Source organism: Mirounga angustirostris, unplaced genomic scaffold, assembly GCF_029215605.1.
Source record: "Mirounga angustirostris isolate CCGP_5_RB_7025 unplaced genomic scaffold, mMirAng1.0.hap1 SCAF_1, whole genome shotgun sequence".
In the NCBI taxonomy this organism is placed as follows: domain Eukaryota; kingdom Metazoa; phylum Chordata; class Mammalia; order Carnivora; family Phocidae; genus Mirounga; species Mirounga angustirostris.
In genome coordinates, this window is record NW_026991709.1 from 120,637,202 (window position 1) to 120,664,594 (window position 27,393).

The 27,393-nt window shown below is 45.6% G+C and overlaps 1 protein-coding gene across 6 annotated transcripts in view; it reads left to right on the plus strand.

The window, feature by feature from the left end:
* The window catches only part of NMNAT3 (nicotinamide nucleotide adenylyltransferase 3), a 117,612-nt gene that overhangs the window by 86,176 nt on the left and 4,043 nt on the right, over positions 1-27,393 (plus strand). For 3 of the 6 annotated variants that reach the window (XM_064587140.1, XM_054504386.2, XM_045903666.3), the window contains exons 3-4: positions 17,218-17,401; positions 22,197-22,279. The exons of 1 other annotated variant lie outside the window; for it this stretch is intronic. In XM_064587140.1, the coding sequence (XP_064443210.1) occupies positions 17,218-17,401; positions 22,197-22,279 (267 nt within the window). Of the gene's footprint in view, positions 1-17,217; positions 17,402-22,196; positions 22,280-24,498; positions 24,909-27,393 lie in introns of those variants that run through there. 2 more of the 6 variants (XM_054504385.2, XM_054504384.2) reach the window with 2 other exon arrangements.

Below are 27,393 nucleotides of genomic sequence, written 5' to 3' on the forward strand. Positions count from 1 at the left end.
CACTAGATATTTTTTATTGAGATACAATTGACTTTTATCCTTTTATTCCATATTCATAGGTCATTTGGTCATCACAGCAAAGCGGTCCTTCTTTAGAGCCCAGTGCTGGGTTAATAAAAGATCCTGTGTAACTGAAGGGCAGTGGTCCCTCTACGCTCAGTGCTGCCCCTCAGATCTCCAGGGGCGTATCACAATCACCCGGGATGCTTGGGAAGAATCTAAGTTCCTAAGCCTCCCTGCCAGAGAGCAGATCCAGGTACAGCCCGGAAGATGCATTTTTAACAAAGATATCAATCAGTGCAGACTCACTCTGAGAAATATCAGGAAAAGTGCTGGTGTTAACACGCTGTTTTCCTCCTATTCCCCCTAATGTCAATCTTAGGAAAAATGCTCCTTGTTCCTGTAGCAACTGGAGGGGCAGCCCTGCTGGTGGAGGTGGGCTGACAGGGCTACTCAGGTCTCTTCCCCAATGCAGTGCCTGTTAACCTCAAGAGCAAAGCCTGCAACCCCACCAGGTATGCTTATAGAATAAGGAAAACAGCTTCCTCACTCTTACAGCGATCCCTTCCCATTCACTGAACAATCGTTAGTCTTAACACGAATAATGCAAAAAGGCAGCCAAGCAATTTATATTTTATCCATAAAATTAAGCCCTGTGTTTCACCACAGCATTTAACTCCGTGACCTATTTTATTGAATCCCTTAGCAGATCTTGGACAGTTCCCTTGAGTATAAATTACCATGAAGGTAAATTTAAAACGTAACAAGAAATGGGCAAGGATATTAGTGCAGAATCAAGGAGTCATCAAGCTTCAGTTGTTCTGAAGACTTTTTAAAAAAGTCTCTTCAGTGTAGTTAGAGTAGAAAGAATTGATTTGATTAATAAGATTTTACCTTTCTTAGGTCACCATATACTTTCTGCATCATACATAACTCAGTTTAGAGGTCCCTTCCTCCAAAACATCTGCTCCACCTGTTCAGAGCCTCTTCTGGGCTCCTCATGTACCTCTGCCCTCCACTGACCACCTCATGGTGGCTGGCTGTCTCCCCCAGGACTGAACCCCCCCATGAGGACAGGGCTCCCACAGTATTTATTTCAGAATTTACAGTGCTGGTACACCACCTGGCTTAAAGTGCATGCCAGCCTGCCAGCTAAATAAATGCACGAGGCTCCCTCTTGCCTTTAGAAGAGAAATGGTGTTTGTAGTGAAAACAGGGGATAGGTAGGGGAAATTCAGACTCGACGGATATTTCTAGTGTGCCCTCCCACCACACATTTGCCCTGAATTGATCTTTGTCTCCTACATAAGCTCATGTGATTCAGGTAAAGAGACTGAAAACAAGAGAGGTGAAGTAATTTGCCCCAGGTCACACAGCTCATAAGCAGCAGAGCAGTCTTCATCACTCAGGTATGCCTCTGCCTACTCGCCCTCAAGTTCCTGCCACTACAAAACCTGTCCTAAGAGCACTGTTGTGTGAGGGGCGTCTGGGTGGCTCAGTCGGTTAAGCGTCTGCCTTCGGCTCAGGTCATGAGCCCAGAGGTTCTGGGATTGAGCCCCGCATCGGGCTCCCTGCTCAGTGGGGAGTCTGCCTCTCCCTCTCTATCTGCCTCTCCCCCAGCTCATGCTCTCTCTCGCACTTCTCCCTCTCTCCCTCTCTCTGTCTCTCTCTCTCAAAAATAAATAAATAAAATCTTTAAAAAAAGAGCACAGTTGTGGCATATGGCCCAGGACAAGTAATTCATTAATGGGAAATGAGGCTGCCTTGCACACACAGAGATTCCACATATGGAGGCTGCCCACAACAGTGTTTTATGCAGTTTTCCCATGACTCCTTCAGCAGACTACACAACAAGCCAGAAGTGCCTGATTGCAACCTGCCCCCCACTGCCTCTTTTCCCCTGTATACTGTTCGAGGCCCCCAAAGAGAAAGCAATGAGTTTCTGAGGAGCCTTGAGACGCTAGCATTTGGGAGTTCTGGCAAGTTCTATTTTTAAAAAGCGTACCTACTCTGAAAGACTCATTCTGATCAACAGGCAGGAGTTAAATGTTGGAAAACAGGCACATGTAAGAAAAAGGTTCTACAGAGAGGGAGGCAAACCGTAAGAGACTCTTAATCTCAGGAAACAAACTGAGGGTTCCTGGAGTGGTGGGGGGTGGGAGGGATGGGGTGGCTGGGTGATGGACATTGGGGAGGGTATGTGCTATGGTGAGCGCTGTGAATTGTGTAAGACTGATGAATCACAGACCTGTACCTCTGAAATAATACATTATGTTAAAAAAAAAAAAAAGTAGGAAGGGGGAAATTAAGGGGGGGGAATCGGAGGGGGAGACGAACCATGAGAGACTGTGGACTCTGAGAAACAAACTGAGGGTTCTAGAGGGGAGGGGTGGGGGGGATGGGTTAGCCTGGTGATGGGTATTAAGGAGGGCACGTATTGCATGGAGCACTGGGTGTTATACGCAAATAATGAATCATGGAACCTTACATCAAAAACTAATGTAATGTATGGTGATTGACATAATTAAAAAAAAAAAGAGGTTCTAATACTCTGAAAGCACAGAGGACCCCAAGGAGCCAGCCACCCCATCAGAGGCTTTGTCAGCGCTCTGATAAATGGAAGGCACTGGCAGGTGACCGGCACCGAGTGCCTGGGACTCGGAGAAAACAGTTGTAGAGAATGAAGGGAGCAGGAGAGAGGAAAGAAAAAGGCCCCCGCTCTCCAGGACCAGGAAGGAAGTTGAAGCCCTGTGAAATATTGCTGCTTTGTTGTTTACTTTGCCTGTTTTTTAAGAAGTTGCACATAAAGAAAGCAGGACATTTGGAAACGAAAGAAAGAGAACGCTCCTGAAAGAGAACGCTCCCGCTGAAAAGCTCAGGCATTGAAGGCTTCTGGAGACCAGAGGGGGCTTTGCAGTGTGCAGGAAGAGCGTGCTGGTGGAAAGAAAGACTTCGCATGGAAAGCAGTGAGGGAAACGGAGGGCAGACAGGAGAGCCAGACAGGAGAGCCGCAGACTCCACAGGCACTGAAAGGGGACGGAAGATGGTCACACTTCCAGGAGCCACCCTGGTGCAGCCCACCCACTGCGCCGCCAGAGGACCGCAGCTCTACGGGGATAACCGGAATTCCTGGGTCTGGTCTCCCTGTCCCAGGATGCCTCCATCCGGGCATTTAGTGGCCCTTGAAGGTGGGGGTGCTTCTGGTCAACAGTGCACAGAGCAGAGCAATAAAGAGGCAGTTTCAAGTTCATCTGGACCATGAGAGCTAAGAGCAATCTGGCTGAAGAAACAAACCAAAGAACAGAACTTGATGAAGAAAATAAAGAAGAGCAGGCCAAAATGGCCTCAAAGCCTCAACAGCCTCATGTTTTCCAGACTTCGCTTGGAGGCCACGTTTAATCACAGTAAGCTCTTGTAAAAGCATGCAGATCCATTTGGTTGGGATCCTGGTCTTTTTTTCCAACCTGCTTATCATCACTCTGGCTTCCTTTCCTTGTTTACCTTGCAACACTTGCTCCTGATATTTCTTAAAAGACTTTTGCCTTTCAAGGCCCTGTTTCCCAGAGTGCTTTTCAGCCAGCACAACCAAAGAAAGAAGGGTCCATGAAGGGGGTAAGGGTTGGACTGTGCCTGTGCACACAGGGACACTGAGCTTCTCTGAGCAGGGGTGGAGTGTGCCGGGGGAAGGGGTGCAGTAGGAGCCGGCCAGGCCTGAGCATTACCTCTAGCTTCTCTCAGTTGTTTGGACCAGCATAGTTTTGTTTTAAATACATATGGTAATTCTTAATAAAATGCTGATAAATGTGCCAAAGCGTTCTCTGTGATAATAAACGAAGTCTTTACACTTTGGAATGCTATTAAGTCTTGCTTCACGCTTTGTGAGGCTGCTGGCATCTTAGGTAGCAGTAATATTTTATGGACGCCCCGTGCTGCTGGGGGACACGGTCCGCTCTAGAGGGGGTAGGATCTCTGTCATACCCCAGAGTGATCTGGTCTGGGGCCACATACAGAGGTAGAGCTACCGAGTGGTACCCTCCTGAGTTCTGGCTGGCTTAGGGCTCTCTGAACCTCAATGTCAGTCACTGGTATAGTACAACAGGAAAAGTACAGGATCCCAATCCTGCCATTTCCTAGTAGTGTAACTATAGGAAAATGATATCACTTTCCTGCATCTCCATTCCTGTTCCAGTTACTACTACATAACAAACCACCCCAAACTCAGTGATGTAGAAGTGACCATTTTGTTACACTCACAGATTCAGTGGTTCAGGCATTTGGACATAGCACAGTGGGAATGGTTTGTCTCTGCCCCCACAATATTTGGGCACTCAGTTGGGAAGACCTCAAAGACCAGGAGTGACTAGACAGCTGGGATCAGGAGTCACCTGGAGACTTCTTCACGCACACATCTGGCAGTGGATGCTGGGTATTGGCAGGGATGTTGACCGTAGCATGGACAGGTGGCTTCACTGCTTCACTGGGGAGTGTCTCTGCATGGGCTAGCTTGGGCTTTCACAGCCTGGCACCTGGGTTCCCAAACCAAGTGTCCCCAGACCTTAAGGTGGGCGTGCATGGCATTTTTAGGACCTCACCTCAGCAGTGACATAGTATCACTTCTACCCCTGGGTTAAACATTCACCAGTGCTCACCCAGGTCCAAGGGGGAGGAGCACAGATTTTCGATGGAGGAGCGGCTGGGTTCTAGAGAGCATGCGTGCCGGGAGATGATGTTGTGGCCATCTTGGGAAAACACGACCTTGCCACAGTCCCCGGCTCTGCTGATGCCCCAGGCAAGAGGGTTGCGGGGGTGACAGTTGCTGAGCACCAGCTGAGTGCGGCAAACCATTTCCGTGTTACCAAATTCTCACTCGTTGATTTAAATAATTCCGGGTCTAGGAAATAGAAGGGGGAGTGACTACCTCACATATTCTTCTCCTGAAGATGGCAAAGGCACGGGATTGCAAGTCCTACTAAGCAAGCAAGTTTTGAGTTTTTGTTCATTTCACATCGGCTAATACGCCACTGGCCGAAGGAAGTCTCACAGCCAAGCCCAAAGTCAAGGGCTGGGGAAGTCCATCCTGCCTTTGTGAGGCTGTGGCAGGGGTGTGTATAATACTATAATGACAGAGTGAGGAATTAGGACCAATAATTCAATCTGCCATAGCCATTTTCTAGAACAAAGAAAATTGGGTAAGGATATTATGGCATTACAGCTGGTGTTTAACAATATAATCTGGGATGCAAAATACCCATATAAAGTAGTAGGTTATCAGATTGCTAATAAAAGAATAATTCAACATGACCAGGCAGCATTTATCCCAGGTATTCAAGGACAATATACCACAAAGATATCTATTAATATATCGCATTACTAAGACAATATATTTTTATGGAACCTAAATCATCATCTCAATACATACTTAAAAGTCATTCAGTAAAATCCAACACCTACTTAGGGATTTTTTTTTTTTTAAGCTCTTAGTAAATTAGAACTATAAGGATACTTATCTAGCATGACATAATAATGGCATAACACTTCAGAAGCATTCCCACAGAAGCAAGGAAATAGAAAAGAATGTCTACTCACCACCATTACTTTCTAATGGCATCAGTCAAAAATAAGAAATAGACTTATAGATAGGAGACTCAGTTGTCATTATTTGCAGGTGGTATTACTGTGTCCCTAGAAAATCCAGGGGAAGCATCTGAAAACCTGGCAGAACGAATACCATTCAGTAAGGTAGTCTAGATTAAAAATAAACAAACCAAAATACAGAGTTTTCTACATAACAGTTGTAATACAATGTCATGAACTGTTTATACTATATAAAACATAATATATAACATATAAAAATACATATAACCTGTATCTTATATAAAATTTGAGGAAAAAAAATCACCCACCAGAGAAACCGCCAAGGACACCTGTCCCCAGGACTAACCTGAACTAGAAACGTAAAGGACACTGAGGGAGCGGCTCTGTCCCTCTGCGGAGAGACTTCACTAAATGCAAATATGAGCAGCTCCTCAAGGGAATGGTCAGTTATTGATGGGCTTTCCAGTGAAAATACCCATGGCTATTTTTCTTTATTTAACTTGAAAAAAAGTATCCCAAGGTTCACCTAGAAGACTAACCAAGTGCTCAGAAATCTCCATGAGACATTAAAATACAATTTTTTCAAAAGTGATTACAGAGAGTGATGCTGACTCTAGACAGCACAATGGAACACAAAGTCTATGTAAAAAGGTAATATACAGTAAAACACAAAATCAGGGGGAGACACAGTATTTAAAAAAGGAAATGGGACAGTCCCTTTTTAAGTATTTTTTTTCCCTTAAGTATTTAAAGAAAAAAGTCACTTCAATTGCCTGCCTTATATATTTAGTATTCTTAAAATACTAAAGATAGGAGCACCTGGGTGCTCAGTTGGTTAAGCGTCTGCCTTCGGCTCAGGTCATGATCCCAGGGTCCTGGGATTGAGCCCCGCCTCAGGCTTCCTGCTCAGCGGGGAGTCTGCTTCTCCCTCCCCGTGCCCTTGCACTCTTGTTAGCTCTTTCTCTCTCCCTCTCAAATAAATAAATAAAATCTAAAAAAAAAAAAAACTAAAGATAAACCTTAGAAGGGGGAGAATTCCCCACCAATGTTTCCTTTGACCTCTAGTTCCCTCCTTGCACTACACAAGCAAGTGCATTTCTGAGAGGCAAAGAAAAATCACAGTAAACCTAACTGTTGCCTTTATCCTTTTGCTGTGAATAAAATAATGAAGCAGGAACCTACCCAGACTCTGACAGGGCTGCCCAGCAGCCCATATAGGACAGATAGACCTTTCCAGAGGCAGCAAACCAGTCAGTGAAAAGGAACAGGTCATATGAAAAGAACTGCTCTTCGAAAGATGGTCCCAGCCTACAGATTCTGGCCAAGGGGACACCCTCTACGTAGGAAGATAAAATTACTGAATTTCTGGTCCTCCGTGAGCTTCACGAGAAAAATGCAAGCACAGCAGAAGAGCAGCGTGTCCGGAGAAGCAACAGTCTGAGGACAGTGAAGGGCATTTGGGATGAAAGACATTTTTGGCAAATTAGCACTCAGTGGAGCCGAAGCTGCAGGGAGGCGATTTCTGGCAACCAAATAGAGAATGGGAACACCAGTCCGAGGGAGTCTTCCAGAACTCAAGAAAAAGATAAGGATCCGAAAATTATAAGAGGAGATAAGGAACTGATGCAAGCAAGGGGGGGCAGAGGCACAGTACTCAGAGAAATGATGGAAGCATCCCGGAGAGGACCCGTTGAGGCTTTACTTCACAAGGATGTGGAGAGTCTTAGTTGATTGAAGACCCAGACCGAATTCCCGGAGTTGGGGAAGAGGTCCAGGATGTGGAGGAGAATCCTCTCTATGCGGTGCCAGCAGACCCACCAGGGCAACACTTGCTGAGCACCAGCTGAGTGCAGCAAACCATTTGTTAAAAAGAGTTCATACACATAAAAAGACAAAGGAACAATGACTATGAACAACAGGTGGTTCACAACCAGAGAAGCACAAATGTCTAATAAGTCATTAAAATCACACAAATCATCCTAAAGGCAAATTTTAAACCACAAAAAGTTCCTGCAGATTGGCAAAGATGTTTTTAAATGAGTAATCCCAGCACTAGCCAGTATGGGGTGAGGTGGGTTCTCTCATTCCATGTGGGTGGCCCTCTCCCCTTATTCACAATTTCTGAAAAGCAGTTCAGCAAGATGTAGCAAAAGCCCCCAAAATGTTCAAGCCAGTAATTTTCCTTTCTAGTAATTTATCTTAAAAGTGTATCTAAAAATTGCAACTAAGATCTACAAAGATGGTCACAATATATTGATTCAAGCACATCACATATATATACATATATATATATGATCTTATTATACAGCCATTAAAAATGGTGTTTTCAAGAGTGCTCATGGCCAAGAAGAATGCTAATGATAGAATCTAAATAAAGAAGATACAAAAATTGAATTTACATTATATGAAGAAAAACATAGAAGAAAAAGGCAATTAACCAAAATATAAACAATATTAACTTCTTGGATATGTTTTGTTGATTTTTGATTTCTTTATACTTTTCAGTATGCTGAAATGTTTCTACAAAGTGCATTCATTTTAAACTAATTTTCTGTATTTATAGATATATATACGACAGAAGTTAGGTTGCTGTAAGGCTTATGGTAACTCCCTACCCCTGATTCCTGGTTCTAGAGCAGTTGTGTTTGACTTTTTCAGCCATTTTCTCTAGTATTTGTCTATTTTTATATAATAAGCTTATACTGTGTTTCTTGGTTTTTCGGATTTAAATATTATCTGTTGGCTTCCAATTATGAAAAAGGAAGATTTAGCTCTCTCACACCCCTACCCTCACACTTCACCTCCACCACATGCTCCCAAATTGATTGGCTCATGACTCTGGGCTGAAGTAATACTGTTTACATTTATGTCTGCGTAAATGTCATTAACTAAGCCGTGTGGCACACTATGATTGCATTGCATCCCGTGCAAACTTTGGTTCTTCCTGGAGGTAATTATTACTTCATTTATTTGTTTCCTTATGTTCCTTAGACCTATCACTAATTCAGTCCCAAATTTTCCAGAAGATCTTCAAAACTCATCTGCATATACATAGACTCATCATGTAATCTGTCCCATTTTGATTCTGCCCGTACCCTTGCCGGGGTCCTCCGGCTCCTTCTGGACGGCGAGCTCTCTGTGCCGCTGCAGCGCTCTCATCTGAGATTTCCCTTCACTGTTTCCCTGGGGATTCCCTTTGCCTGTTTCCTGGTGTGGCAGGATCTTGGATTTCTTGGATCCTGGGCCTTCAGCTTTTCTTGGTCTACTCCTGTTTGAGGGGAGCACATCCTGCTGCATCTTTCTGAGAAAGGATCTATGGGAGGGCGCCTGGGTGGCTCAGTTGGTTAAGCGACTGCCTTCGGCTCAGGTCATGATCCTGGAGTCCCGGGATCGAGTCCCGCATCGGGCTCCCTGCTCGGCAGGGAGTCTGCTTCTCCCTCTGACCCTCCCCCTCTCATGCTCTCTCTTTCTCTCTCTCATTCTCTCTCTCAAATAAATAAATAAAATCTTTAAAAAAAAAAAAGAAAGGATCTATGGGAGGTAAGTTTTTGAGACCTTGCATATATGAACACAGCTTTATTGCACGCTCCAATTCAGAGGTAAATAAACCACAGCCCATGGGCCAACTCTGGTCCATAGTCTGTTTTCCTTCTTTCTGTGAGCTGACAGTAGGGCTTTTTTTTTTTTCCTTGTTTTATGTTTTAAAAGGGTTGTTTAAAAAAAAAAAAAAGGAATATGCGACAAAGACTGTACATGACTCACAAAGCCTAAACTCTTTGCTACCTGTCCCTTAATAGGAAAATCTTGCTGACCCCTGTTCTAACTGTTTGGTTGTTTGGCTGAATAGAGAATTCAAGGTTGGAAATAATTTTCCTTTCACATTTTAAAGGCTTTGCCCCACTGCCTTCTGGATCCCAGAATTGCTGTTGAGAAATCCAGGTCTGTCCTGCGTCCCAGTCCTGTGTGTTCGACCTCTGGTTTTCTCTCTGGAAACTTTTGGAATCTTCTCATTAAATCTGATGGTCTGAAGTTTTCTGATGGTCTGCCAGTGTGTGTGCTTTCTTTCCTTCAAAGTGCACTCAGAGGGTATTCAGTCCTGAAAACTTATGCCCTTCTAGTCTGGGAAAATGTATTATTTCTTTGATGTTTTCCTCCCTCTGTTCTCTTGCAGAGAGTTCTGTTACCTAGTTGTTGGACCTCCAGGGTCAATCCTCTAATTGTATCTTACTGGCGTATAATTTCCTCAAAGTCATCTTCCAATTCTTCCACTGGCTTTATTGCCGCCGTCACCCACCAGAATGTTCCACAAAGACAGGAATTGGTCTGCTTCGTCACCCTGTATGTCCCCAGAACCTAGCACAGTACCCGACATGGAACGGGCAGTGGGTGAATATTGTTGAATGAGTGGATATTTTTCAATTTCTGAAAGTTTCTTCCTGATTTCTGACTGCCCCTTTGAGAGCATCTCACTCATCTCTTATCCTCCTGACAATACTATTTGGAGATTTTTGAAATTTCCTTTTGCTGTCTGCATCGATTGCCTTTGTGTCCTCCAAGTTCCTTTCCTCCTGTTGATGGTTTTGGTCTCTCTTTCATAGTCAGCACTTTTCTAAAATTTGTCTCTTAGACTGTCTGCTCATATTCGCAGATCAGGTCCTAAATGCTGGCAGGAAGCTCTGAGTATATGGGTGAAGCTGGCGGGCCTTGTGGCCATATGATCAGGCCCTGGGTCCAAGACCCCTAAATGTGAGGATCTGTAGATGTCTTCTCCTGAGTGGGACTGCTCTTCTGGAAGCCAGACTTTATCTTCCTGTCGTAAGGATGGTGTTTCTCCCTCCTCTGCCCTGTGCCTGTATCTGGGAGGCAAAGGTCTCTCTGGTCCAACCTCGGCAGAAAGCAGACATTCAGCCTCCTGCCAGGATGGGAAAATGGGTTAGTGATTGGATCTCAGGGCTCCTTAGGCAAACTCTGAACTCGTCCTCCTGTGTTCGGGCCCTGTGGCACCCCGTTCTCCTGTTCCTGACCCACTCCATGCTTCTGCCACGCAAGGCACCTTGCCTCTTACCTCCTTGGCTGCCTGCAGACTCTGATTGTTAACCGTTGTGCATCAGCTCTCTAGCTTCCAAAATTATGTTAACCTTTCCCATCCATTGTTGTCTCTTTCCCACTCTTTTTGCCCTTGTGATTTCGTATGTATTTTATTCCTTCATTGCCATTTTATTAGAACAGGGGTGGAGATAAACAAGGAATTCTCTCCACTATGTTAAAATCACAGTCATCTATTGCTATGGTAACCCCAAAGCAAGGACACTAGAGCCTCGTACTAAGAGACGTGCTGGTCATGTTACTCAGAATTAAAAGTCAGGTTCACGTCCTTCGAGAGCTATCAGTCTCATGGGAAAGACAAACAGATCTTTACTATATAAATGGCTGTAATGGAGGTGTGTCTGGGCAGCAGTGGGGCCGCCGGAGAAGGACCTGCATCTATCTAGGGAGAAAGGGTGGCATGTGAGAGGTAACACAGGGATTGTGGGAAAGGGAAGAGGCTTGAGCTCATGACCATTTGGAGGGCAAGAAGGAATTTTAGCCCAAATTGTTCTTTTTATGGACTCTCCTCTCCTGGGTGCTATAACAAAGCATTGATTTCTCCTTGTACCACCTGCCCTGTCAAGATGAGCCAAACCATCAAAGGCGACACCTGAGTCTCCAAGGTGCCTAGCAGAGCTGCCTGGAGGGCTGCCTGGTGCCCCACCCTGTCCCTCCAAACAGAGATTAATGTGCAAGTTAAATGTATGTCAATTGCCCAAGAAAGTGGGCACTCCACAGAAGTTAGCCTCCCCTTTTTTTAAAGTGGAAAAGAAAAGGATCATATCCCGTGCATAATATGGGACTCAGATATGCAGAACTAGAACTTACTTTGCTTTCTGTAACACTCACCTTGCTCTTAAGCCACCATTTCCATGAATGGTGAAAAAATTTGCCACTTCAAGGTAACTGTCTTCTGATTTTAAACTCATTCTGTTACAGGTCAGTTTTTAATCAAGTTAATCTTTTGCTGCCTACTTCCCCAAAAGTGAATTAAGCATCATAAGTGGTCTATTACCCTAGCATCTGAAAGGGGGCACCTGGCCCTGAATGCCCTCCAGCTGAGAGACGTGCCCTGGGTCTTGGGCCCTGGCCTCTATCCCCTTTGCCTCCACTACCGAAGTGCCCCCAGCCTCTCCTGGCTAAGGCGCCACCACTGCTGTCTGGGCCCATGCCTGGGCTCTCCCTGGTTCTAACACCGGCACGGTCCCTGGTTTTGCCCTGGACACCCTGTACCTCCTACCTACCACCATCCCACCCTTCCCCCAAAGTAGCCCAGCTGACTGTTCATCCTCAGCCTCTCTCACTCCTCCTCGCAAAGAGCCTTGGGGATTCCTATGAATGTCCACCATGCCCCGCTGAAGGCAGGGGAGGGGATGTTTCCTGAAGGCCTCTCTGCCCGTGCACGCCACACTGCCATTTCTACTGCGCTGATGCTCTGCGGGCCCAGAGCAAGATGGTCTCCTCCTAGAATTCCAAGTGGGAAGCAAAATACCAGCCGCCTGCTCTGCGGTTCCCAAAACTAACTAAGCCTCTTAACTCTGCCCTCCCTCACCCAACACAACACGAGGCTTTGTCTCCAAAGGGTAAGAGGGTGTAGGGAGCAGGTCTCGACTTGGGTCTAAACGCTTGGTCACCACAAACCTTTCCTACCAGCTTCTTCCTGATGCCTGCTGCTCATTCCTCCACCCACCCCAGCCCAGCTCCCAGAGGGGCTTTTCCTTTCCACTTTCATATTCTCTCCTTACTACTCTGTGGATTTTTTTTTTAAAAGATTTTATTTATTTATTTATTTGAGAGAGAGAGAATGAGAGACAGCATGAGAGGGAGGAGGGTTAGAGAGAGAAGCAGACTCCCTGCTGAGCAGGGAGCCTGATGTGGGACTCGATCCCGGGACTCCAGAATCATGACCTGAGCCGAAGGCAGTCGCTTAACCAACTGAGCCACCCAGGCGCCCTACTCTGTGGATTTTAGTAAAACTGTGTGCTCTCACTCCCTAGACTCTGATTCTTGGTATTTGTTAGGGTGACTTTTAAAACTTAGATAAATCTTTCTGAACGAACCCTGATTCTAACCTTCACCAGTATTCCTCTGAAATGAATTTTAGGAACCGGTTTCTGGAAGTTGAAAGATGAATGTTCTTTCCTTACTCTCAGCTAGTTCTGTCATCCCCCTGGTACAGTGGATGACTCCACCTCCAGGAGGGAGGGGCCCAAGGCAGCCAGGTTTACCAGGACTGGAAAAATGCATCCGAGAACTCTCAGCTTCCGGGCAGGTGTGGGTATGTTGGGGAGGGGGGTGGTGTCAGGCTGCCTTCCTGGGATCAACTCTCCCACTAAAAACAAAAATAAATGGTAGGTAGAACATTTTTCAGATCTCACTGTTAAAGCCAAAAAGTGGGGATGTCTCAGACCAGCTGAGAGACAAACATCTGTAACTAGGGAGGTAAGTAAGCAGGCTCTTAGAACATCAGAACCACTGATGGCCCCGTGGGCACTTGCCAGTACTGCTCACTTAAGCTTTGAATCAGTGGCCATACAAGCCAACAAAGAAACAAGTCAAAGGCTTGGTACTATGGCAAGCCGAAGAAGAAAAAGGCAAGGATGAAATACCAATAGGAAGAAATGGCCACACATCAGCCTTTGCTCAGATTTGCAGCCCCTTGCCTGAATTAGTCAAAGAAGCTTAAGTCGACAACTTCATTTAAGGTCATCCATGACTTTTAATAACTCCAGGGACCTGGGAAACAGAAACATGAAGCTTCTCCGGAGGAGGGCATATCTATCTGATGCCCGGGGGAGCCCCTCAACAAATGATTAGTCAGGGGCCTTGACCCGCAAGTAGTCAAAAATCACATAAAAATCACACCGTCATTTCAAGAGTTGGCAGAGAAAACGTTTGAATTCCTTTATGACAAAAGCTCTTAAATGGGGAATAGCCGGGAATGTGTCTTCAAGTAACCCATTTGTCAGGATAGACCAGGTTAGTCTACCATAACAAATGCCCAAATTTTAAGAGCTTAGCACATTAAAGAACATTTCTCTCTCATCAGATAAACCCCATGTAGATCCTGAAGAGCTACAGGGCAATTCCCTGCCCAGCTGTGTCTCAGGAATCCTAGTAGGCCCCACCCATGGCTTTGCCTCCTTAATTATAGCTTTCAGACTCACTATAGAAGAGTAGGAGGGTCAGCGAGAGTTTTTATGGCCAAGTCTAGATGGGCCATACATCACTTTCACCCACATCCCGTTGACTACAGCTCAGTGAGATCACAAAAACCTAATTTCAAGAAGAACAGATATATTAGCTTCCAGTGTGCCCAGAAAGCGGGGGGGGGGGGGGGGGAGTTTTAATGGACACAGGGCATAGTCTCTCCAACAACTGCCAAAGGCTAGCTACAGAAAACTTGCAGCAGACATCGTATGTACTAGTGACACTCGAGCTTTTCCTCTGATAGTTGCAATAAGGCCAGGAGGCCCGCTAACACCACCTCTATTCGGCATCATGCTAGAGGTCTTCAGTGGTGCAACAAGAAAAACAAATAAAAGGCAGAGGGACTGAAAATACAGCAAATTTGTCAGTATTTTCAGATGGTATATTTTGGACACAGAAGATTCAAAAGACTACAGATACTAGAATAAGAGAGTTTAGCAAGGTTACTAGATATGCATCCAGGGTGCCTAAATCATATCTCTATATATTAGCAACAAACAGGATAAAAAGTATTTTTTAAATAATGCCACTTATAGGAGGAATGGGAATAAGTCTTAGAAAAGATGTTTAGGCTCTCTATAAGAAAACTATAAAACTTTATTTAGGAATATTGAAGAAGATCTAAACAAATGGAAAGATATACCATGCTTGTGGATTGGAAGGCTAAAAATTGTAAAGACATGAGTTCTCCATAAATTAAATTACAAATTCAGTTCAATTCCTATCCGAATTTCAGCAGGTTTTTTGGGGGGTGGGGCAGGGGCAAGGAGAGGTGTTTCATTTGTGGAATTTGACAAACTCATTCTAAAATTTATATGGAGGGACGCCTGGGTGGCTCAGTCGGTTAAGCGTCTGCCTTCGGCTCAGGTCATGATCCCAGGGTGCTGGGATCGAGTCCCGCATCGGGCTCCCTGCTCCGCGGGGAGCCTGCTTCTCCCTCTGCTTCTGTCTCTCTCTGTCTCTCATGAATAAATAAATAAAATCTTTAAAAAAAATAAATAAATAAAAAATAAAATAAATAAATAAAATTTATATGGAAAATACAAAAAGTCAAGAATTGCCAGGACACTCTTGAAGAAGAGCCAGGTGGGAGGATTTGCTTAACCAGATATCAAGATGTGTAATAAAGCTATATTGAGCCAAGCAGTGTGAAGTTGCACAGGGCCAGGCAAATAGAGCAAAGAACAGAACAGCAGAGAAGCAGGCCCCTTAAACAGGTGAACACTTGACGTTCGACACACGGGTGGCAGAGCATAGCAGCAGGGTGGACGGGGGCTTTTTGGCAAACATTGCTGGAATAATTGACTATCCAAATGAAAAATAACTTAATAGGATTCACATCGTGCACAAAGACCCAAATGTGAAAAAACAAAACTATAAACCTTTTATGAGATAATGTAGGAAGATGTCTTCATAACACAAAATTCACTGGCCGTAAAGGAAAAAACTAACAACCCAACCCAACTACATTAAAATTAAGAAGTTTCGTTTTCCTTTTTTTTTTTCCATTTTCAAAGGATTCCATAAAAAAAGAATAAGGCAAGCCATAAAACAAGAGGGTATTTATGACTCATAGAACCAACCAACAAAAGGCTAGCATGTAGAATATGTAAGGAACTCTACGAATCAATGATAAAAAAGCAGACAACCCAAAATATGGGGAAAAGATTTGAACAGGCACTTCACAAAAAATTTAAGCCTGAATGCTTAATAATATATATGAATAAATGCTCAGCCTCACTAGTAAGCAGGAAAATGAACTTTAAAACAACAATGAGATATAATTTCACATCTCTCAGATTGAGAAGACCCTGACCATAACCTCGTGTGGCATGGCCTGGAGCAAATAAAACTCTCCTACACGGCTGGTTGGAGGGTAAAGAGCTGCAACCATTTTGGAAAACGGTCCGGCATTATCTAGTAAAGGTGCAGACACACCTGCCCTATGACTCAGCAGGTCCTGTCTTGGATGTGTGTCCTAAGAAATGCATGCCGGTGTGTGCGAGCACAGGAGACTTACAGAAGGCTGTCCATAGCAGCGCAGTTTGTAATTGTCCAAAACCAGACTCAAACCAAGTCCATCAACAGTAAAAGAGATCAATTATTTAGTATATAATCTTGCAATGGAAGGTTATGCAGCAATAAAACTGGTTGGATTACATGAATTTTATTTATGTAAAGTGAAAAAGGCTGAACAAAAGAATATATTCAGTCTGATTCCATTTATAAAAGTTTCAGAAGGCAAATGAATCTGTTTTTTAGGCTACATAAATACATGGTAAAGCTATAAAGGAAAGAGAATGAATATTATAAAAGTCCGAGTGAGGCTTGTGGTAGGAACATCTGGTGTGCCCGAAGTGCTTGTATCTTAAGCTAGGTGATGATGAAAGCAGGATATACTTTATAACTCTGTCAACCCGTATGTGTTTTGGGTTCTTTTATGTGCATGTTATATTTATAATACAATTTTAAAAAATATATCACATCCTAAATAAAATATCATCCCACTACATAAGGATTCCCTAATCTCTCTCCTTAGCACAAGGTCCTGCCAAGCAGGTATGATCCCATTTCACATACAGGAAAACTGAAGTGCAAATGACTATTTTATTTTTCCAGATAGGTTGGTAATTGCTGAGGGTGCACTAGGGAGTGATGGAGCTGGAGCCCCCTACCCAAGGCTTTTGGGGTCCTGTTCAGACTCTTTCCATGTTGTTTCTCTGTAGCTTCCACGGTGTCACTATAGCTCTGAATTAAAGTATTCCATTCTCCAGTCCCTGAGCCATACCACATCACTTACCAGCACAACCCACATCTTTCCCAACGTTGGCCTTCCCATTCCTCCTAGACCCACCACTTCCCATCTCCTTCCCACCTCCCACCTACCTGGTCCATGCTCCATCCCATCCCTTCATCTTTGATTCACAAGACCCCCTATTTGGGCATAAGAAACTGCACGTCACTGTTGTCCCATACATGACTAGAGGATGATAGTGCCACTGTTAAGTCCTGTGCAGGAGGAGGTCATGATGTGCCTCCACCATATTCTGACCCTAACTGTCCACACTGCTATCTGGGCACCTTGTCTGGCCACATCCTCACAGCTTTGCTCTCAGGAAAAGTATGACTCGGGGTCAACTGGAGAAGCACATGGTCCCTGGGGCAGCATTTACCCTTGCCTGAGGGAGCTGGCCCAGCAGGAGAGAATGCCCAAGTCTGCTCCCACTCAGGATGAGGCCCAGAGAGTTCCGCACCTGCCTGAATTCAGGTGGCCAGGTACTCAGTGTTGGCACATACCACACACCACTGCTCTCCCTTGCCTAGGAATGTACCAGGTGATCGGGGGTATCATCTCTCCTGTCAACGACAACTACAGGAAGCAAGACCTCGTGGCTGCCCACCACCGGGTGGCCATGGCCCGGCTGGCCCTGCAGACGTCCGACTGGGTCCGGGTGGACCCCTGGGAGAGTGAGCAGGTGCAGTGGATGGAGACAGTGAAGGTGCTGAGGTACAGTGGGCATGCTTTTGTGTGATGACCAGGGCCCACGGGACACATCTGCAGAGCCCAGTGGGTGAAAGTAGGGACCAGGTATGAAGTGGGGCTTCAGCCAGGCTTTCTCAGCCAAAATCCCAGAAGTGCTTCCTCTCAGATGGAGAGAGACCCACAGACCTACTCTCAAAGAGGGCCTGAGTGAAAACAATCACAACCCACTGCCCTTCGGGAAGCACTTTCGAAACGCCCATCTTGTTTCAGAGGGCTGTCTCCTTGGGCTCCAGGGTGACCACCTAGTAGCTGTGAGACTAGGCACGTACTTCTCTGAGACACATTTCTCACTTGCAAAATGGGGACAATAAAACCTAATGAGGACTTTTTAAATGTAAAGAACTTTCCTGTCCTAGAACTCCTAAGACATTCACTAAGTGGGACCTTCTATCATTGACATCATTGACTAGGTTGAAAACTGCATCTACATCATAAGCCATCTTTTCTAATTGTACAAATCCTGGGCTCTATAAATCTCAACTTTTATGTAAAATTGAAAAAAAAAAAAAAAGGCTATACATCTAGAAAGTTGCTCAGGATCTTTTTCTTTTGGAACTGCTGTTAGCACCCAGGAGAAGTAATTGGCTTTTAAAAGCCCTGGGAGCCCTGCATGTTGGGGCAGTGGGTCACTGACTTGTGTCTGGGAAAGGGTCCTGGGAGTTTGCTGGAGAAGCAGGAAGCCCCGCCCAGCCTGGAGGTCAGAGGGGACGGGGAGGTGGGGCTGCCTGTCACTAACTTCGGGCCTATTCCGCTGAAGGGATTGCAAACTTGGGGCTTGTGTCTTTTATCTATTTGGAAGCAGTAGGACTGTCAGGGCACAGGAAACCCAAGGGACAAGGTCCAATAATTGGCAGGCCTGTTCATCATAAATCGATTTAGGTTTTCATTTTTTACTCATCTTCCCAGTCACTTGGTTGAAAACTGTTTACCTTTTTCTCATAGTAAAGGTAAACATTTAGTTACATATCTTGGCTCTGATTATTTGCCTTTTTCTTGGGAAAGAACCAGCTAGAAGCATTCAGCAATTCAGTGCTACTTCAGAGCCTCTCGCCAAATTAAGAAGAGCAAATATGAAATGATTGTTAGAATACATGCACTTTTTTTAAATATAAAGAATAGATTTACACCTAGATCATCCCTTCAGAACGAGCAATATAGCCAGCCCTCATCTATCAAGGATAGCAGAGGGGAAGACACACAAATCCAGCAAATCATTTAGCTTTAGTATGTAGTCACAAAGACGTTTTCCTCCTCCACCCTGTGAGAGGCAGTGTGGCCCAGTTTACTAGCTCAGTGACTTGATGTAAGTGAGTTAGCCTCTCTGAGCCTCAGTTCCTCACTTAATAAAACGAGGATGACACCACCTACTAATCTGAGGTACTGCCTGAATTAAATGGGATGATGTGGGCAAAATACCTGGCTTATGGTAGGGGCTTCATAACCTTAGCTACCTTCCCTTCATCCCTAACACTGGCCCGTAATTTATCCTCAAAACAGATAAGCCATTCCTGGATAAAAAGGAACCGACCACAGAACTACATAATATTGTCACTGCTTCTGTTGCAAAATGAAGGTGTGAGCTAAGATTTTACTGAACACTTTTTTTCTTTTTTTCCTCTATGCTTTAGTTCAGTGCTTCTCAGCCTTGGCTGCACCCTGAATCACCTAGGGAGCTTTCAAAAGTACCGAAGCCTGAGTCTCATCCCAGAGACTGGGATGTCATTGGTCTGGAGTGGGGCATCAGAATTTTTAAGGGCCTCCTGGTGATTCTAATGCGTGGCCGGGATTGAGGCCACAGCCTCAGTCACAAAGTATGTGAATCAGGTTTATGATTAGTACCAAGATGCATCCAAACCAGTGGGCCCTGGCTGTAGGAATCACATGGGAAGCTCTTTTAAAATGCTCATCTCCCTCCCCCGCCACCCCCGCCACCTGCCCTCAGAGATTATGATTTGCGGGTGGGGTCTAGGCATGGGTATTTTTTTAAAGGTTTCCAAATGATTTATTTTGTGCAGCCAAGGTTGAAAATCCACTGATTATACAAAAAGACAACACAGTTTTGCCAGATAAGTGATTCCATTTTTTCAGTATTTAGAAAAAATTAGAAAATTTGATTGCTAATGTTTTCCTAAAATTGCCAAAAGCATTTAAGATTGAAAATCTGATAATTGTAAAGTTAGGTGATTTTAGAAGCATGGGAGTAATCCACTCCCCCCTTTGCTCCATTTAATATCTTCCTGATAGAGACAATGTCACTATGATAAATGTCACTATGAAGTAAATTCACAGTAGGGCTCACTGAGGATTCTTTTTCTCCTTATTAGTTGCTTACTTTTACTCTAATTTTTTTTTTTGAATCTAGGCCAGCTTCATGCTTTTAGGACATTTGATAACTTATGTTGCTCACCTTCTCCCCACGCTGTGGGGGGAGGTCATTAGTCACAACGCCATTTGATGTGGTCCGTCGTCATCACCATCACATCTGTCTTGTCCCGTCCCCCTTTGCAAGCATGATCTTATGCTGTCCTCCTTTTACAGATGAAGAAACAGGTTCGGAGAGGCTAAGTTCATCAAAGTCACAAAACAAATAAGTGAGTGGTAGAGCCAGGTCTGACTCTGAAGCCGTGTTTATGGTCCTTTTCAAACCAGTGATCCACGGGGGGGCGGGCACAGTGGGGCTGACTTTGTTCCTGCCACAGTGACCCTTTGACCAGGCATCCCTGGAGACCTGTGGGGCTGCGGAGGACGAGAGAACTCATTCCCAGGGTCAGCCCTCAGGCCCAGGGCTCCTAGGCACACCGGGGCACCACTCAGGCAGACAACAAGAGGAAGCCATGGCCACTGCCCCACAGAGGCCGAGTGGAGGTCAGTGAGGAAAATAATTATTCATACATCAGAGTTCAGAGAGCCAGCTAATATTCAAAGTAGGGTCAACTTGAAGTAGGAGCTTCAAGGTAAGTAAAATAAAATGACAGTCACCACCTTTACTGATCACCTGTTTGTGCCAGGCTTTTTCAGGTAGGTAACATCTAGTTACCTCAGCAACTCTGAGAAGTAGGTGGGTTTAGTCCCATTTTACAGATGGGGAAATGGAGGCTCTGAAAGGGTCAGTAACATCCGCAGAGTCCTACAGTTAGAAAGTAAGAGGTGAGACTCACACCTACTTCAGTCTGATGCGAGATTCCAGACTAACTCAGGAGCGAATCCTCAGACTTGAAGCTTACCAAAACCAAAGCAGACAATAATGGAAACACAGAGTCCAGCTAGGTCCTAAGAAGACTCGACTGAGTCTCTGAGATCATCAGGAAGGACTTTGGACCAGACTTAAATGTATTTATCCGTCCACTCCTTCCATTGTTCCTGAATTCAGCTGACTTAAGGTAAGCAGTTCCTCAGGACTAAGAATATAAGGATGAATTAAACAAGCTCACAGTTCACAGAAGAACAGCTAATATTGATTGGGCCCTTTCTGTGGATGGGCCAGTGCTAAGCCTCTCCATGAATCCTCAGTGCTCAAGGGGTCGGTGCAGTCATCATCCCCCATTCTACAGATGAGGAAACTGGAGGCAGATTACTTAAGGAGCCCACCAAGATTCCACAGCTACTAGTTGGAAGCAGAATTCCAACCATGCAGTCTAATTCTAAAGCTTAACCTTTACACTGTGCCTTTGCCCGGTGATAATCAGCACTGGGCCACAGCATTTGGCAGGATAGAAGCACTTTCACGGTCTGGCGATGCTCGGCAGGGAGGTCGGCATTAGCTTCCACGATGACCAATAAACAGATGAGGTCAGTGAACCTCTGAAAGTGTCAGTGACTTATCCAAGGTCATACAGCCAAGAAAACCTAAACTCAAACCCACCGAGTCTAGCTGCAAAGCACCTGCTTTTCCTACCAGGCACTGCCTTCTCCCAAACACAGCTCTTGTAAATGTACAATTCAGTAGGTGGAAGGTGGAAGATTGCATTGATACAAGACGTGACTATCTGTGTTGGATCAGGTATGTCTTGATTTGCACACTGATTGCTAAAAGAGCTAGGCGGAGATGGTGTAAGTCTAACCAGATCTGAAATGCTAACACCAAATGAGACTTGCTCCGTCCTGCCCACTGTTCAGTGCACTTTGCATACAAACTCCTTCAGTCCTCGTGACCTCTCTGAGAGGCACGCACGATCACTATTCCTCATGATGCAGGTGCTGAACCATCTGCACAGAGACCTGTTGACTGCCCCCCTCCTCCCACCCCGGGGTCACCCAGCTGGCCTGTGGGGGAGCCAGGATTCAGCCCAGGCAGCCTGGCTCCAAGCCAGACTCTCCAAGCCGTGGAGTCCTGAAATACTAGTGAGCTGTGGGCCACGCACTGTGTAGTAGCTCACTCACCTAAGGTAGGCGTTATCCTGGCTTTACAAAAGAAAGGTTTTATTTTGAACTCAGGTCTGTCTGATTCTCATAGCCCATGTCCTTAATCTCTACTCAACTTTTTTTTAAGTGAGGTATTAAAAGACAAATGTTAAAAAAGTAAAACTATGCTCATTTCCCCCTTCCACCCGGGCTCACAGAAGGCAGTGGGTGGCCAAGAGGACCCTATCGCATCCGCTTTCCATCCCAGCCCCCAGCACATAGTAGGCCCCCCACAAACATTTGTGGAACAAGCTACCTACCTAAAATGGTCAAAAGCAGGTGGAGAGTTGAAAACTGAGACCCCTGGGTGGCTTTGGGGGGGACGGACACACCCTGAGCCCGTGTGTTTGCAATGCAGGCATCATCACAATGAACTGCTCAGATCTCTGCCCCAGACGGAAGGCCAGGACCACGGCAGGGCTCGCTCCGTGGCCCCCACAGGTGGGTGCGGACCCTTTTGTCCCTGGGAGGGGGAAAGGTCAAGGATTCACCGGACCCACTCCCAAGCATGGATAAGGATTCTGAGGCCTGCCTGGGGGTGGTGGCACTTCCCAGGTTGAAAGGTCATATTCAACAATCCGCCACCATCCCTTGTAAATCGGGTTGCTAATTTAGGATTTTCTGCTCCAAAGGGGTTTACCTACCCTTGTGACTTGTGCTTGTGACGGGGATTACAGTCAGGGCTACACAAGGATAAACTGGTGAGTGATGCTGGGTTCTTTTAAAAGCCTGAGCCTTTCTGAGTACAAATATGCCACTCTGACCCTCAAACAGAAACCTCTTTTTAGGGGAATTTCATTCCATATGGAATGTCCTTTCAATTTGTAACCCTGGGTTTCTACCCTGTTGTCAACTCCTGGTATTGGTAGAATCTTATAAGTTGTGGCTTCGAAGTATCTTCCGTCTCTAATGGCAGCCCTGGTACTAGGGGTCAAGTGCACAGGCCCCTCATGCCAATTAGCAGGAGCCCCTGGTGATGCAAGGGCAGGATGTGACATGGTCTGAGAATCACTGGTCCCGCCTGGCTGAAATCCAGCAGGCCCATCTGTGGGGTTTCCTACTGCCGGTCTCCCAACTGTGGGTGATGGGATACCAGTTCCAGATCAGAAGGGCTCAGGAATGTCACAGGTAAACCAACCTAAAATGGTTCCTTTCCTGCAGGACTTTTCAGAGCCTTTACTATGATCATGTACATTGTGACTCTCCAAGAAAGGGAACTAGCTTGTGGCCATTATCACTTTTTAATCATGGGACCCTTTTCAACACATATTGGTGCCCCCTAGAACACAGTCTCCCACCCCCCCACCCACCCCCCCAGAACACAGACGCTCTTCTAAAAGAACTCGAAAATGCCACCAGGCCCTAAAGGTTTCATGCAGCAGTCCCCAAATGCTGGTCAAAGGATCACTCATGGCAGAATCACCTGTAAGGTGTATAATAATTCCCAGGCAACACCCCACACCTTCAAAGTGGGAATGGGGCCTGGGACTCTGGATATTTAACAGGCACGCTGGGATTTGCTTTCTAGCCAGTTGCGGGGACTGCACTAGAGTAGGAATCTAAGAAAGGAGGAGTTACAGCATCTCTTATATAATCAGCTTTACAATGTTCAGTGTATTCCTCTGGTCTGTCTGCCTCTCTTCCCCCGTCTCCCAGTCATGAGCACAGGCAGCGTTCATTCTCAGCCTCTGCCTTCTTTCTGGAGCATCTCTGGCTCAGCAACTACTCCTACAGAGTTAAGAGACACCTATGATCACCTCCCCAGGCCGGGCTCTGGACTCAGGCGGAAAACAAAGATAGCCTGCCCCCGCCCCCCTCCCCCGGCCCCCGACCTAAGGCTAGAGGCAGGCTGTGAATGGTGGGGAGTCCAGGCATGGATTAGGAAGACTGCCTGGAGGAGGAGACACTAGTACCAAGACTCATAGGATCAGAGTACCTTATCTGGGATTAGGGGCAATTTCTGGGCAGAGGGGCAGCTGGGCAAGGCACAAAGGCAGGAAACCACATAGGTACTGGGCATTCCTTGCTGCTGGGGAATGCTGGAGCTTCCAGTGACAGGCAGGGAGCCTCTAGTGATGTGGGAGGGATGCCACACAGAGGCTTCCAGCCTCTCATACTTCCCCTCTCTGCACCTGCTTCCAGAATCCCTGCCTCAGCTCTGCCTAGATGTCCCTCCTCCCCCTTCCCTTTGACTCCCCTTTTGAAAACCTATCTGTCCTATTAGGCCCACGTTGGACCCATCTTCCTGTGAAACTAGTAACAGCTACTTTCACGGAGATGGGCTCTTCCCCGCCCTTGGCCAAAGCTCACCCACATTCTTTTCAAATTTATCTTTCTAGGGGCTACTCTGCTTGGCCCTATAATGTTGGGAGTTTGTTCTTTATCCCCTTTCTTGCTATTCAGACCCTGAGTCCTGCTCATCTTGTTCTCTCCTAAAGTAGCTGTTAAAATAGAGTTTATGTTGAATGAAAAGTGGGCTTTTCAATTTACCAAAATACATTAGGGGCTTTAAAAATGCTCATGTCCTTTGCTTGATATATTTCCCTTCTAGGAATCAGACTGTGGAAATAATTAGAAATTGGGACAAAGATTTATGTAGAAAGATGCTTATCACAGCAGTTTGGTTTTTTTTTTAAAGATTTTATTTATTCATTTGACAGAGAGAGACACAGCGAGAAAGGGAACACAAGCAGGGGGAGTGGGAGAGGGAGAAGCAGGCCTCTCGCCGAGCGGAGAGCCCAACGCGGGGCTCGATCCCAGGACCCCGGGATCATGACCTGAGCCGAAGGCAGACGCCTAACGACTGAGCCACCCAGGCACCCCTATCACAGCAGTTTTTAAGCAGAAAATAAAAGCAACCTCCATGTTTAAGTATAAGGGAATGTTTAAGTAAATTATTCTGTATACATAGTATGAATAATTGAGACAAAAGGTTTTTGGAGAAAGCCTTATGAGATAAGTAGAAGAAAATCAGGATATGATCCTGTGTATATAATGTAAAGTATATTAAAAAAATGTAAATATACTTGCACATCTATTTGCATGTCTAAATCAATAGAAAACAAAATACATGAAAATATTTTTTGTAGAAAGCAGAATTGTTTTCTACCTTAAATATGTATTTTCCATACATTTTATAATTGACACAGATTTCACGTTTGTAATCCGAGAAAAAAATAACACTAGAGCAATTAAGAGGAAGGTGGAGTTCTTCCTCAGCATAAATCTGGCTTCTGACCAGGTGGCTTGTATGTTACAGTGACGTATTTGTAAAGGACCTTTTTGTGTGCTGTGTATTTCATTGCGCGCTCGTCTCCTCTGGGACTGCAGATAACGGGCTGAGCTCAGCATGTTCTGGCAGTCAGAGCCCGGCTTTGCCCATCACTCCTGTGATTTTCGGTCCTCCTTGGACTGACCCAGTCATGCAGACAGCCCAGTTCTGGGCTGCTTGGGTGTGACACTTTGGGATGGATGATGCCTCGGTCGGTCCTCTAACAGCCCGACAGTGTGTGTCTTTTGTGCGGGTGGTCCCTGCCCTTAGCTGATGAGGCTGAGCACGGCTCAGCAGCCTTCCGAGGATTCCCTTTCCACACAACCAGAGCAAGCACAGCCCCCCCCCCCCCGATTCCATCTTGCACTGATCTGTTCCACGGTAGCCTTGTCTGGTTAAATTGGGGGCCTCCCTTTAATACCTGGCTTCAGCTCTGGTGTCCTGTTCACCCAGAAGTCTCACACTCCTGAGTGTGTCTTCATGGCCACAAATTCACATTGCATTCAGTCTGTCACTCAATTTCCAGAACTTCCACAGGAGGTCATCCCCATTTTATAGCAGAGGAAGCCAGCCCGGCTGCTAGAACCCTGCCAGGCTTCCAGCAGCTCTGAAACTGGAACCCAGGGCTGACTGACCACAGGGCTGGGTGTTCTTGATATAAAGAGTTAGGGTAACTGGACATCCAAAGAAAAAGGTCCCGGTGGCACTTCCCTCACTTTCCATGTAAATCTCTGCTTTTAAAGCCTGTGGCTATTCCAAGAAAGCACACTGTCCCCCAAAATGCCCACGGATATCTGATGTAGGTCACTACATCGTGGTTAAGACGAATCAAATCGGCAGCCTTTATTCAACACCTCAGACTTACGTACTTGGACAGTCAGTACCCAGTGTGAAGAGTTTGTAGCAGTGATGTGAATGGATTTGAAAGAGCTATGTAATGGTCTCTGAGGACTGCCCAGAGTGGGAGTCTAAGGCACGTGTTCCCAGAAGTCATTACCCCCACAGACATGCCTTTGATTTGGGGGATGGGAAGGTGTGAGCACTTGGCCCCTGTAGGCAAGAGCTCACGGTGAATTATATTCCTGTCACTGTTAATAAATCAAACAGTGTCTAATATTGAAGCCATTGTGTGGAAACTGCCTGCACAAAAATCAACTGAGAGAGGAGGAGGGTATCTTCTGTTCTTTGACCATGGGCGTGGGAGGAGGGTGTGCTCCAGGCCTCAGGAGACCCTACAATTAAATGCCCATTGTTTAACCTCCCCCATAGGAGGAGCACATAAAAATCATCCATTAGTTTAAAAGGTCAAAAGCTGGTTTCTTGCTAAATTACAATGGTTGAATAAATAAGATACTGGAGTAGAACCTTACAGATGCAAAACAGTCCAAATCCACGTACGTTGTGAGCAATGGGACCAGCCCAAAGTAGTGAAAAGTGTGAGTTATTGAATAATTTTTAAACGCAGTTTTATTGACTTTAAAAATACTCCCTAAGTGTTGAATAGATGTGTCAATGAATGGGTTAGTGGATGGGTGGATGGATGGATGAATGGATGGTAGTTAACACCTATCACACTTACTCTGTTCCGAGCACTGATCTAAGTACTTTATACTTATAAGCTCAATTATTTTTTTTTAAGGTTTTATTTATTTATTTATTTGAGAGAGAGAATGAGATAGAGGGAGCATGAGAGGGGATAGGGTCAGAGGGCAAAGCAGACTCCCTGCAGAGCAGGGAGCCCGACGCGGAACTCGATCCAGGGACTCCAGGATCATGACCTGAGCCGAAGGCAGTCGCTTAACCAACTGAGCCACCCAGGCGCCCTAAGCTCATTCAATTATAAAATAATCCTAGGAGGGCGCCTGGGTGGCTCAGTTGGTTAAGCGACTGAGCCACCCAGGCGCCCTAAGCTCATTCAATTATAAAATAATCCTAGGAGGGCGCCTGGGTGGCTCAGTTGGTTAAGCGACTGAGCCACCCAGGCGCCCTAAGCTCATTCAATTATAAAATAATCCTAGGAGGGCGCCTGGGTGGCTCAGTTGGTTAAGCGACTGCCTTCGGCTCAGGTCATGATCCTGGAGTCCCTGGATCGAGTCCCGCATCGGGCTCCCTGCTCGGCAGGGAGTCTGCTTTGCCCTCTGACCCTATCCCCTCTCATGTGTTCTCATCTCATTCTCTCTCTCTCAAATAAATAAATAAATAATCTTTAAAAATAAATAAATAAATAAAATAATCCTAGGAGATAAGTACGGTTAATATGCTCATTTTAAAGTTGAGGTCACAC